General features: G+C 40.0%; 2 protein-coding genes across 2 annotated transcripts in view; one reads left to right on the plus strand and one right to left on the minus strand.

Annotated features, from left to right (window-relative positions):
* GPRIN2 (G protein regulated inducer of neurite outgrowth 2) overlaps window positions 1–2,155 on the minus strand; it is a 27,817-nt gene extending 25,662 nt beyond the window's left edge. Inside the window, exon 1 of the mRNA XM_031053488.2 lies at window positions 2,067–2,155. The gene's annotated coding sequence lies outside the window, so the exon portion shown is untranslated. The remainder of the gene's footprint in view (window positions 1–2,066) is intronic.
* On the plus strand, window positions 1,970–11,972 carry SYT15 (synaptotagmin 15). The gene is made up of 9 exons (XM_031053490.1): window positions 1,970–2,047; window positions 2,469–2,595; window positions 5,250–5,442; window positions 6,111–6,253; window positions 6,801–7,099; window positions 8,031–8,201; window positions 8,715–8,835; window positions 10,221–10,400; window positions 11,666–11,972. Exons 2-9 carry the CDS (start codon window positions 2,589–2,591, stop codon window positions 11,800–11,802), a joined length of 1,251 nt encoding a protein of 416 aa, XP_030909350.1. The 5' UTR covers window positions 1,970–2,047; window positions 2,469–2,588; the 3' UTR covers window positions 11,803–11,972.
* Window positions 11,973–12,965: the final 993 nt, after the last annotated feature.

Genomic DNA, 12,965 nt, shown 5'->3' on the forward strand with positions numbered 1-12,965 from the left:
AGAAGCAAGACCTGGATATGCACACTAAAGAATGTATATGTTAATGCTACAAAAGAAATTAACCAAAAACTTCAAATACTTATAGTACAATATCTATGTCCACAAAACATAAAACTCTCAGCTTGCTCTCAGCTGAGAATTTACTAAATCCAGATATTTAAGCTAGAAAGCAGGTTAGTAATGAGAAATAAAGAAGGGTAAAATTGAGTTCCTCACATCCTGTATTTTGATTTCCAACCAGTGCAAAAACTCAGCACAGAAAGACTAGAGAGCAGAAAGTTTGTGGATGCAGCACAGAATCAAAATTAAAGCTCCCAGCTTAGCAGCTTTGTCATTAACTCCTTTCATCCTTGGAGAGGGTGAAATCTGCTCCTCCAAGCTCAACCCATCTCATCTACTGACACACTGAAACAAGCTGAATCAGCAGATGGTTAATGCTTCCCAGAGGTAAGTGCTTCACAAACAGCACAGCTTGTATGGGAGACGGTGCATCTGACTAGGATCATTTTAACTGTTCAGCAGCACTCTATAAATCTGTCAGATGTTTAAAGAACATTATCACTCCTCACACAGCCATGAAGGTGTGCTCAAGTGAAAACACTGTCATAGAAAGCAGACAGTTGTTGGTCTTGCCACACAACACAAAACTTCAGTTGTCTCAAACAGACATTATCCTTGCAAGTGCAAAACTACTGAGCAAAAAATCTAGACTGCAATACTGATACTAATTCAATGTAGAAATAAGAATAACAAAAGTGCTGAGTATTCAGTACTTACTTAATAGGTACCTATGTTAAAGTGCAAAACTGAAATATATGTAGCTTTTTATTTTAAGACTAAAAATTTGCTCAATACTTTTGTACTTATGGAGAACTCAAAAATGAATAGAAAAATAATAGAAAGAGCTAAACCATACCACATCAACATTTTAAATTAAAAGAATTCAGATTCCACACAAATGGGGGCTATTCCATTAGACTCTCACTAGTTTAATTCCTATGCATTTCTTTGGCTTTTAGATTAAATCACACCATGTAAATGCATGCAATAGCTGTGAACAGAACAAGCATGTATAATACAAACAACTATTAAGTGTTAGGTGTATATTCTTGTCACACTGGCTGAGAAAGAAGCAAGCATTAGCAAACAAGAAGTGAAGATGAATAATTTAGTTTCTGAAGTATATGTAATTTTGTTAGTTAAGATCTGTTTGGTTATATTTACTACACACACATGAGACTGAAAATCATTACATTAATACACATAAATAGGAAAAGCTGTAATTGCAGTTTTCTAAGTAAACTTTCCGTGTTTCTTTGTGCTTATGCATTTTGGTTTGAACAAAGCGCATGCTCACTTCTTGCTCACCTGAATTTCAAGAACTAAGCTACTACTATCAAAGTCACTTTCTGAGCACAGTCATACTTTAAAAAACTATCTCGTGTAGGTGGTTAGAGCTGGAAGGGACCTTAAAGCTCGTTCAGTTCCAACCCCCTGCCATGGGCAGAGACACTTACTAGATAGACCAGGCTGCTCAAAGCCCTTGAACACTGCCGGGACGGGGCATCCAAAGCTCCTCTCCGCCACCTGTTCCAGTGCCTCACCACCCTCATAGTGAAATACTTCTTTCTAACGTCTAATCCGAATCTACCCTCTGCCAGTTTAAAGCCATTCCCCCCTGTCCTATACGTTGCAGAGGGCTTTTTAGGGCTGACAGAAGATTTGCTCGGCACAGCAAACTACTACTTCCCTGCCTATTTGCACAGCTCGCTCGCAGGCAGGACGGCTGACGAGCTGTCTGAAGCCTGCAGTGCCTGTCCCCGCTCCCCAGCTGGCCCTGCACAAAGACCCTAGGTAAGGCTGCACTTCCGAACGTGCCCCTCGCCCTTCCTACACAGCCCGAGTGTCGGAGGGCCGGGGAGGAGCCGGGCAGACACCCGCAGGGCTGCCGGCAGCCCCAGACCGGCACGGGCAGGGGGGAGCTGCCGCCCGTTACCGAGGCCGTGACTGCAGAGGTCCGAGCACCCGTGAGCATCGGTGAGGTCAGGTAAGGAACGGACTCAAACCTGTCTCTGAGCTCCACGGGCTGTAGCGCTGCTCCACCTTCCGAGGGGGCCGCAGGAGGAAGGGCAGCCCGCAACCTGCGGCTCGGGTGCGCACCGCCGGTCTGCATGCCGTGCCCGCAGCACTGGGATGTCGGAGGACGAGCTGGCTCTGCGAGACAGACACAGCAAGTGCCAAGGCTTAACCCCACCCCGGGTAATTTGGGTTTTACTGTACTTACACTGTAACTGCTGGTAAATCTGAGGACATGTGGATTAAAGCTTTTGATGGATAAGTGACTGGTCACAACTCCCAAAGGCATGCTGCAAAGTGTAAGAAAAGCTTATTAAAAGCATGTCATTGGACATTAAGCAAAGTGGGACCCAACACCAAAGGTAATGACTGTCACTATTTCTCTGTGCTAGGATAAACGTGATACCTGTTAACAGAGGACACCTGGAGATTAAGTGATCCAACACGTCTCATCCATCTCCAGCTGCCATGATCCTGGATCACAGAACAATACAATACATCAATTCCTCACAATGACAGGTACCTATTTTAAAAGATACATATTTTTCTCCCTGCAGACTCAACTCATTTCAGTGGTTGATTTTGTGACTAGTACTACGTCATGCGCTAAGCTACTGGTTCTGCTGCTTATCCGATCAGGTAAGATGAGCTAGAGGTGTGCCAAATTTTCCACATCTCCTGAAATCATAGGTAGCTTTGCTGAAATGAGTAAAACTTTACCTTCTATATACCACTGTGTAAAAATACATAAACAGAATTCGAGACAATGGCAGTAGGTGGGTCATAAATAGCTGACAATTTCCAGTAGACAAATTCAATACATTAAACTCATTTAATCATGAGATTGGAAACTCATTATCTTACTCCAAAAATCAATGCACAGCTGTTGTACTGTTCATTGCTTTACAGTGCACCTCAGCTTACTGTCCTTAATGGGAAATGGTGACAAACTGGTTTGGGGGGGGAGGGGAGAGGGAGCACAGGGTTGCTGCTGAGAGCATTAAAGACTTTGGAATGGAAAGGACAAGTTAAATAGGCTGTTGAGCTTGCTTGAAATGTTAACCTTTAAGATACTTATGTCAGACAGTAAAACCACCGGCCATACAAACATTTGTATTGTTGATAGTGCACCTGCATGAAGTGAACCATTAATTTCTATTATGTTCATGGGCATTAAATTAAAACAGTTTTCTGCATCTGGCCTTCTAAACTGCAATAAGATGGGAATCTGACTGAAGACACAGTCAAGCATGCCCTAAATAGTAAGAAACTAAGTAAGACTAAGAGGAGCACACATTTTCCATGCTCAGGACTGCATCTATTAATGCATTTCCTCATACTGTGCATTCTTATAAAACAAAACTAAATGACCAGTAATAGTACAGACTTTTCTTTGCATTAATATTAACCCATACCAAATAGGTACTTGTTTCATGTTCCTCAGAACAAGTCTTGTACTGATACTGTTATACCAATAGCCTGACTAAATGCTGAAACCTTTTCAGTCTACCTTCCAGTTGCAAGGATAGCAAAGTGCCTGTTGCATGAGCAGGGTGGTTGCTCCATGGTGCTGGGAGACATGAGTGATTATATGACTCATGGGGAAGCAGCCAGCCAGGTCCTGCAGAGAGCAAAGGCAATACACCTGGAGCAGAACTGCGAAAATAAGTTGGCTCCTGTGACTGTACCAAATGCAGGATAATGAGATAGGATCACATAAGGCCTTTGAGGCACTGCAGCCAGGTTAATTTTCTAGAACAAGGTATTTACAGAAGTGTTCTGTAGCTGCTGGACACTTCACATCACTTACAGGAACATGGCAACCATGAAAAAGATCAATAATACACATATTTGCAACTCACTTCCTATATATTTATAGCTCTAATCAACAAGCTAAACTGTAGAAAAATACTCCCGAATTCTTAATCAAGACTGTTACTAGTGTCGATTGATTATTTTGTGCTTGTATTGATTTTACTTACACCATTATATAGAGGTGGCTAACTGCAAGGTATCTACCAAGCAGAGGCAGATAAAAAGGAGAAAGGAATAAAGCATAACCACAGTTACCTCTACCTAAAAGCAGAGAAGAAAAGAGTAGCAGTTATGAGAGAACAGCAGGTCACTTTTCTGCTTCAATTTCAGGGGAGACCCCCAGAAACGGCAGTACATAAGAACCCAGCTGATGGTAGACTGCCTCACATAGCTGCAGTGAGTAGTAGTTCTGCAGTTTGGGCTCAGACAGACTGATATTCTGTTAAGACCAGTTCTCAGTTGAGGCCTAATCATGTCTCAATGCACCAGTACTAGTTAGTGGTAGGCCAAGACGGGCTAGGTATCAAGTATGTTGCAGAAGTGGCTTTTCCAGACTTTTACTCTAGCATACTCAGCAAACATGAGAAAACAACAAACTGAACCCACTATCAATCATTTATCTTTCATCTAGGGAGAAATTTTCATAACAGCATTCCTATTAATTCCTATTATTCATATTAAATACATTTATTAAGTTTTATTAGTGTGAAAAAAAGTCCCAAACCCCAAATTATACAAGATCTGTTTTTATCTGAAGTAATCAAGATTCAGGAAACAGTGTTTAATGGATACTTAAGTTTGATGTTACAGATCAGGAAACACATGCATCCTTAGAAAACAACAGAGCTTTGCTTTGTTTCTTGTGCCAGGATCTAGTTCCAATTCAACATAGATGAATAGTTGAAAGAACAAACCAAACAAAAATAACGGTATCTTTTGTGTTAGGTACTTGGTATCTTTTGTGTTAGGTACTCCCGTGTTTTCTTTTTCTTCTGTTATAAAAGCTCTAGCTCTTCTGCCATGATAAGGTAAATGTTTATGCTAACGTAAAATAAGAGCCTAAACAGCTCTTTGGGTTTGGTCCCATGTTGTGTCCCCCCAACATCTATAGCCTTCTACACTGCCACCATTGCCTGCATATCTGAACAGTTTCTTATCTCTGTTGATGTCATATATCTTCAAGTGTTGCATCATGCTATAACCAAAGACAAACAATGTGCACATGAAGAGAATGTTTCACTTAAAAATCATTTTGGAATTTAAATCAAATAAATATTCCAGTTTTAATATCCCTGTCTATCCTCAAACCATATGTAACTTTGATCCTCCTATGCTTTATATACTCTGTGTTTGAACAGAACAAGCAGTTGCTGTTGCTGGAGGTATAATAGGAGGGATCCTTTTATTTGTTCTCATTGGAATAACTGCATACCTGCTCTGGAAGAAATTGTGTTGGTTCCATTCTTATGAAAAGCTCACCGGTGCTGTCAAAATGACAAATGCAAATGCTATTTTTCAGGATCAGCCTGAAATTCAGCTAAAAAGCACAAGGTATATATTTTTGGTTTTTAAAGCATACACTAATGGTACTTTATATAAACTTGTAAAATCCCAAATGAGGGGGTCATCTAAATATATTTATGTTCATAAGTAAATGAGACCCCCTAAATTGTATAAAAACATCAGTCATGCTCTGTTTTGTTCCTGCAGGAAAACAGTACTTTCTTTATCTATGCATGCAATTATTATTTCTGATTTATGTAAGAGACAACAGATTCAAGTGTAACTGGTGCATGGATAGCTTTATCTGTTACCTAGACAGATTCATCGTGTTTTCCAGTCTTTCCTGGTGGTCTCATAATGAAGCATCTGAAAGCTAAACAATAGGACATTGGTTCAGAAAGGAGACTCTCCTAGAAAGTTAGTCAGTGCAGAGCTTTGGGGCTCTAAAACAGGCAGCTGCAGTTAATTCATCTTTTCCTTTGAAAGATCAGTTCTAAAGAAGATTTAAAGGCAAAAGTGAGGGATCTGTCTGAAGAATTAAGATCAGATGGACCTTTAGGCATTATACAAATAAAATTAGTTGCAAAGCAATATCTTTTCTACCTGTGCATCTCCATATAACTCTTACAAGATTATGAAATAAGAACAGTAAACTTATTTTGGTTACCAAGTTTGGTTTCCAAGCAGAAGTCAGTAGCTGTTGTTGTCTTGAGCAGATCCAGAAGCATTCCATTTATCATTCCACCAACACTGCATGAGCAAGACTGGATTAATCTGACGAATGAAGAACACATTCAGGAAGACAGTGACCCCCACATGATTCCTCAGTCTGGGCCCCGGTCATCATTTCATTCTTTGGGTATGGCACTGCAAAACCAGGACTCTTTTTAGTGGTACTCTTATAAAGAGTAACTTTATTATTGTGAAACATGCTTACTGGGAGCATAACAGACACCATTAGACAGTACAAGCCCTAAACACAGTACGCATATGTATTTTTTTATACATGTAGAAAATGGGCCAGGGTATAGCCATTCTGGCTACATCCCACAGCCATGTGCTGTGGGTCTTTGTGTGTATGGCAGACAAAGCAATCTCTCCTGTGTTTTGTAAAGGCATAAGATGAGTGTAGCTCAGAAATTGCCTGTTGACCCCAGAAACAGTAGTGACCAGCTGCAGACTGCAAAAAACTATCAAGGTACAGTCACGTGAATAGGAAAAAGAAATGTGTCACAGCCTACAATTACTCCTCCAAATTTGAGGGAAAAGGAATTAAAATACCAGGTTGATGGGAAATTTGTTAATATAGAAATTAATGTGATTTCCCCAAATACAGCAGTGGCTATAAAAATGCCTACTGTGGTCTTGAGACTAATCTGAGTGTTCTTGCTTTTTATCTCTTGAAGCTGGAGCTTACGTTGTAGGGACCATTAACCCAGAGCTGTACAAATTTCCTGAAGACCAAAGTGAGACAGATTTTCCTGAAGGGAACATTGGCCGCCTCTGGTTCTCCATAGAGTATGATCAAGAGTCAGAAAGACTTCTCGTCTCCTTGATCAAAGTCAGGAAACTGCAGCCTCCTGCTGCTGATTCCTGTAGTCCGTTTGTGAAGATCTACCTGCTGCCTGATGAAAGAAGCTACTTGCAGTCCAAAATGAAACGCAAAACCCTTAACCCGCAGTTTGATGAAAACTTTGTTTTTCAGGTACTTTTCCTTTTGATGAAACACATTTTTGTTTGCAAATACTTGTACTTGTCAAAGTACATGTTTTGTGAAAATTAGATTTCTACAAACTTCTACCAAGATACCAGTCATTCCTACTGGAGATAAGAGTTATTACTGGGGCTTCTGGAGATCCTGTGGCTCCAGCAAAGATCTTGCTTGTTGTCTACACCAAAGTTGAGGATTCTAGAACTTGCTCTGGGAGAATGCTCCATCCCTGGCTGGACCAGACTGGATGAAGCCTTGGGTGATATGGTTTAGTGTGAGGTGTCCCTGCCCATGGCAGGGGGGTTGGAACTAGATGATCCTTTCCAATCCTAACTATCCTATGATTCTATGATAAAAGCTCCAGTCTGAACTATGTCTGAGTAGTTCAGCTGAGCAGCTCTAAAGTCCAGAACCAACCAATAGTGAACTAATGCTTTCATGGCTTTTAGTTTCTTTGCTGTAGAAGTAGGCTAGAAACTAGAACTCATGAGCTATATGGTATGCTACTTGTATAGAGCTATAAAGCTAGGAGCTTGGCTCCCTAAGCTAAGAGGCTTTCACAGCAGGTGTCACAAGACAAAAGCTTTAAAACAAAAACAGTTTGTGTTTCAGACCAACTGAAAAATGAGTGTTTACAGATTTCTGCACATTTGCATCTGGAAGCAAATGCATTGTATGCCACTAGGTCTCTACGAGTTACAAAACACCAGTTAATTGCACGTTTTTCAAGACAACTCATTCTATGTTAGCTTGTATCCTTAGACTTAGCATAGCTAAAACTTTAGGGACATTAAGAAAGTCGACTTCAAATAATCAAAGGAAATCTCCACCTACCTTTAGCTCACTTTGAAAAGTTCTTCCTCTGAAGTCATGGTAGTGTTAGATGGTTTATAATTATTAATATATTCTTCCTTTTCCCATACAGGTTTCCAGTAAAATGTTGTTCCAACGGACTCTGAAGTTTTTGGTTTATCATGTTGATAAACAGAAGAAACATCATCTCCTAGGCCAAGTTATCTTCCCACTGAAAAATGAAATACTAACTGATGACAACAAGCTAATCATATGGAGAGATCTGGAGAAGGAAAGCTTGGAGGTATGTGATGGCAGGATGCTTGGCACTGTGGAACTTCTGCCATCTTACAAGTACTAGAGAGGCACAGCTGAAGTACTTGATACAACATATGCCTACATCAAATGCAGAAGTATTTGATAAGCATTTGGAATCAAGATTCCAACCTGCAGATCCATAGCTGTTGCATAGGGATTACCCAACTGCCCAGAAACAGTCACACAAGCTAGGAAATAGTTAAGAACACACTTCTTGTTCTTTGCTTCTGTTCTGAATTTGTGAGAACAGAAAAAAAGGCAGAAAAAGCATGGAAACAGGCATCACCTGGAAGAGATAGTAGTTCAGAGGTTCCAGAAAGCTGATTAATTTGTTCAATGTCACAACAGAATAAAGCCATTACAATTTATTACTCATGTGAATTGAGCCCTAAGTGTGGCAGAAACCACTAGTACAAAGGACAATGTCCCCCCTTCCCCATTTGTCTGTGTGAAGAGAAAGTCTGAGATATATTTGACAAGTGTTGTTCTGCTTCCAAAGCCTCCTTCAGAGTATGGTGATATCCAGTTCTCCCTCAGCTACAATGACTACCTAGGCCGTCTCACTGTAGTGGTTCTGAGGGCAAGAGGGTTAAAGTTCCAGGAGGAGAGCCATGCTATCAGTAAGTACGATTTCCTCTCTGCTATCAGCTCCAGAATTCCTGTTTTAATTTGCTCCTTCCTCATCTGTCCACCCAGGCTTGCACTGAGTGACTCTGAAAAGAAAAAATAAACATATGAGTGATTTAATTTGTGTGGAAACAACCCATGCTTTATTACTGGGGTAATTAGATTTTGATAGCTTGGTTCTGTTATGGTTTGATTTTGTTTCATAATAAGTGGTTTGTCTCATGCCATCAGAAGCATTTTTTTTCTCCTGCTTTAATACAGTGAGCAACTACCCTGCTACAGAGAAGGCAGCATTTCAGGGGATGCTGACTTTAACTGAGTTGCTTCAAGGCAAAAGCCCAGAGGTAACAGCTGCAGGACAACTGCTGACACTGAACAGCTGTCCTGGGTAGCACTGAACTGGGAAAAGAAAACCCATTTTAGGACAGCCTGGCCATTTTCCAAAGGACCATAGCATGGACCCACAGCTTTTCTCCCTTACTGCAGTGGGCATTTTCCTGGTCCACCATGCTCTTGTGTCCCTGGCCTCAGAGTAATAAACACAGTAGCAGCATGGAATCTCTTACCGCTTCACTGGAAAACAGCAAATCTTTAGCAGTCAATTAAAATGAATTTTCTACATGCTTGTCTCTAAATTTTGTAGAAGGGCAGAGAAGAATGGAAGATTTCAGGCTGCTTTGGATCTTATTGCCAGAGACCCCCTGGATAAGATCACAATGCAATACACGTCCCCTTCAGGAAGCAAAGCATTTTGTTGTTGTTGTTCTTCTTCTTCTTGTTCCTACACTCACATACCAATTTTCATAGTATTTCCTAGAAGAAAGAGCAGAGATCATTGATCTCTTCCTCATTTTCTTCCTCAAATTTTCTACCAACCCTCTTACCACAGGGCTAGAAGTTACAGTGAAACCTTTTGTCTAAGGTTTCTTCTTCGACCAAGAGACTCTACTCCCCTGAATTTATCCCAACACAGTCTGCAGCATTATGATGTGGCTCTTCCCTCACAGCCTCTCTGTATGGATCAAACAATCATGTGATCAAATATATGAAATTAACTACTGACCAAACAAACTAAGCCTTCAGAAAAGTCTCCATCAGATGAAGGGAAGGACTAGAATATAAGATCAAGGATGCAGGGTAAAAACATGACTGCTCCTTTTAACAGCCCTTAAATTGGAAAATACACTGCAAAAGTGGCCCTTAAGTACTTTGCGTACTCCTGCTTAACGTTCTGCATTGCTGTGCTGCTATATATGTTTCACAAATCAGTCATGATCTAATGTTATACTTAATATTGTCACCTGAAAGCAAGAAATTTCTTAAGCCTTCTCCCAGCTGCCTCTGATTTATGTTCCTCTTATATACCTTTTTCTCCAAGGTGTGTATGTCAAAGTCTCGCTAATGAACCATAATAAATTCATCAAAAGCAAAAAGACAGCAGCTGTCCTGGGATCTCCCAATCCAGTGTATAATGAAACCTTCAGTTTCAAGGCAGATCAGACAGAGCTGGATACAGCAAGCCTAAATCTATCTGTGCTCCAGAGTATCAAGGGTGAAAGTAAGCAATATAAATTATTACAGTTAAGATATCACATATCTCTTAAATACTGTAGAGATACTTAAACCTGGGAGGAATTCCATTTCAGCAATACTCATAAAACATACAAAAGGTTTGGGGTATATCATAGGGTGTTTCTTTAAAGAGCAGAACAAAACTTATTGTTAGCAGTAAGTGTACGTGTCTCTTTCAGAGGCCAAAGATAAATTTAATGGAAGACAGGAATAAAACAACTGTAGGCTAGTCACTATCAGTACAAGGGGCTGTACTTTTGTTCCATCCTGGTATCCTATGAAAACAAGCTTTTGCAATTATGTTCCCTTCATGTGCTTTTCCCAACCTTCAAAATTTTGACGCTATTCACTGTTCCTAACCAACTCTGAAAGAAGAATAGCAATTTTAATTATCACAGCAGTTGATGCAGTAAGAAAGATTACAAACATCCCCATTCCCTGAAAGAAAACCGATGCTTGAAGTTGCCTCTCACTATGTCAGAGAATTCATGAAGAAGTTCTGCTTGAAGAAGTGAATTAGAATTTCCTATTTCCACTGTTCACAAGAAAACACCTTCCCTGCATTGCAGATATGATCTTAATAGTGAAGCATTAATACCCTCATTTGGATTCATATACTTCTTTAAAACCTCCTTCAGGTGAATTCTTGGGCAGGTTCTTTGGCTTTGAGGATTGACAAGAACTGGTCTTTCACCATTTTCACTTGCAGACAAACACTTTAGAAACATTCTCAAGTTCATCTAAAGGCAGGTTTTAACTATTTTTCTCCCTCCACAGCTGGCAAGTTCAGGCATGAACGAACAATCTGCTCATTGGCAGAGGGTGGCCATGGCAACCCGCATAATGCAACCCACAGCTGTCCCACTAAAACTATTCTTTTCCCAGCTAGAATATCATATGAATCCTGCTCAGGTTGCTGATGTCCAAAAAACCACTTCCACAGTACACCTGAGGTAGAGGGTAGATACAGATCTCTGTGCTTTTAAACTGATTCTAGTTTAGAGTGCAGGCAATAGGGTAGGCCTGAATTGACTAAATACTCACTTACTGCAGTACCTTTTAATGCTGAATCTTAGCATGTAAAAACTACGTAACTTGAAATCTAGAGTTAATTCCTTGATGAAAATTCTGGGTTAAAAAGAACTTTCAGAACATGCATTAGAGAAATACAAGTTAATTTTCCAATTTAGGTAAAGATTTTGAAGAAGCAACTACAAGTGTTAATCACAAACTGCTTTCTTTTTTTCCCAGAAACACATCTACTAGGACATGTAGTAGTTGGGCCTTTCATGTACACCCGTGGCAAAGAACTAGAACACTGGAATGAAATGATCAGCAAGCCCAAGGAGCTGGTTAAGCGATGGCATGTTCTTCGCCACAGCACATAACAGCATGGATAAGAAACCCCCAACTAACCTTAAAATGGAAAAGCTCTCACCAGTATCTTTCATAATCCAAAGGGTACAAAAATCTTTGACCATTTTACGCTCTGAAGTAGACAAGAATAAAACAAGTAAATTCTTTCCTTGCCCAAATGCAAATAGAAGACTTGGTCCCTAGTCGGCTGGAACTCTTATCTTTCCTCTCTCCAAAATATATTTCCAATTTAATTAATACGTACCAGAGTAAACAAATCAAACATGGTATCACTGTATTAGTTATTCTGAATAATAAATTCTAGTTCTTGGTCATGAGTTCCATGGCCATCATCCATCATGTGGACAGACCCAAGAATGACCTAAGAATTTTTAATGATGACAGCAGGCCTAACTGTTCACTGCATTGCATCACCATGGACAGAGTAGTTTCACCAAAAGGGATGGAAGCCCAGTAAACATGCCAGAACAGGCAAAGCCCAAAAGATGTTGACTGACTACTAAGTGTACAAGTGTAACACAAGGGACCTGACCTGACATTATGTATCACATCTCTGCTGGAGACAGCACTGATTACAAGAACCTTGGGTTTGACCTAGTATGACCACTCTTACACTGAAAACACAATTAGCTTAAGCCCCAGGACATATGCCTATTTTAGTAGTAGAGTTTTCTTTGTTAACTAAATTAGTGTTCTGCAAAATAATTCAGAACAATTATTTTAATAAAGTAAGACATTCTTCTATTTTTGATTATTCTCTGAGGACCTGAACTCCGTACCTTTCAAACCATGCAGTCATAAACCAGATAGTCTATTGCAGCAAAACATCTTGTACAGTTATGTTCCAAGGACAATAATCTCTGCAGCTGAAATAAAGCCAACTTGCTTTCAAACAGGATACAATAGTAATTCAATATATTAAAAAAATTAGGCTTTTCTGGGGAGATGAGAACACTTTCCATTTTTATATTATTATCTAAAGGAAGTATTATGAATGAGAATATATTTGAGAGGAATAATAAGATAAGAGACTGTTTCACCTGATCCCTCATCTGAAATGGTACACACTACCCACAGTCTGTCTGGCTAACTGCACCACTGAATAAGAAGAGCCTAGACTCACTAAATTTAACTGAATTTTGCAGAACACTCAACTCTCATACGTGTCTTTCAA

Source organism: Melopsittacus undulatus, chromosome 4 (genome assembly GCF_012275295.1).
Source record: "Melopsittacus undulatus isolate bMelUnd1 chromosome 4, bMelUnd1.mat.Z, whole genome shotgun sequence".
In the NCBI taxonomy this organism is placed as follows: Eukaryota; Metazoa; Chordata; class Aves; order Psittaciformes; family Psittaculidae; genus Melopsittacus; species Melopsittacus undulatus.

Excerpts from the sequence above, each read along its gene's own strand:
- SYT15 (XM_031053490.1), top strand. Across the intron at positions 5,443-6,110 it reads ATTCAGCTAAAAAGCACAAG|ATCCAGAAGCATTCCATTTA; the intron begins GTATATATTTTT and ends TGTCTTGAGCAG. Across the intron at positions 8,202-8,714 it reads TGGAGAAGGAAAGCTTGGAG|CCTCCTTCAGAGTATGGTGA; the intron begins GTATGTGATGGC and ends CTGCTTCCAAAG.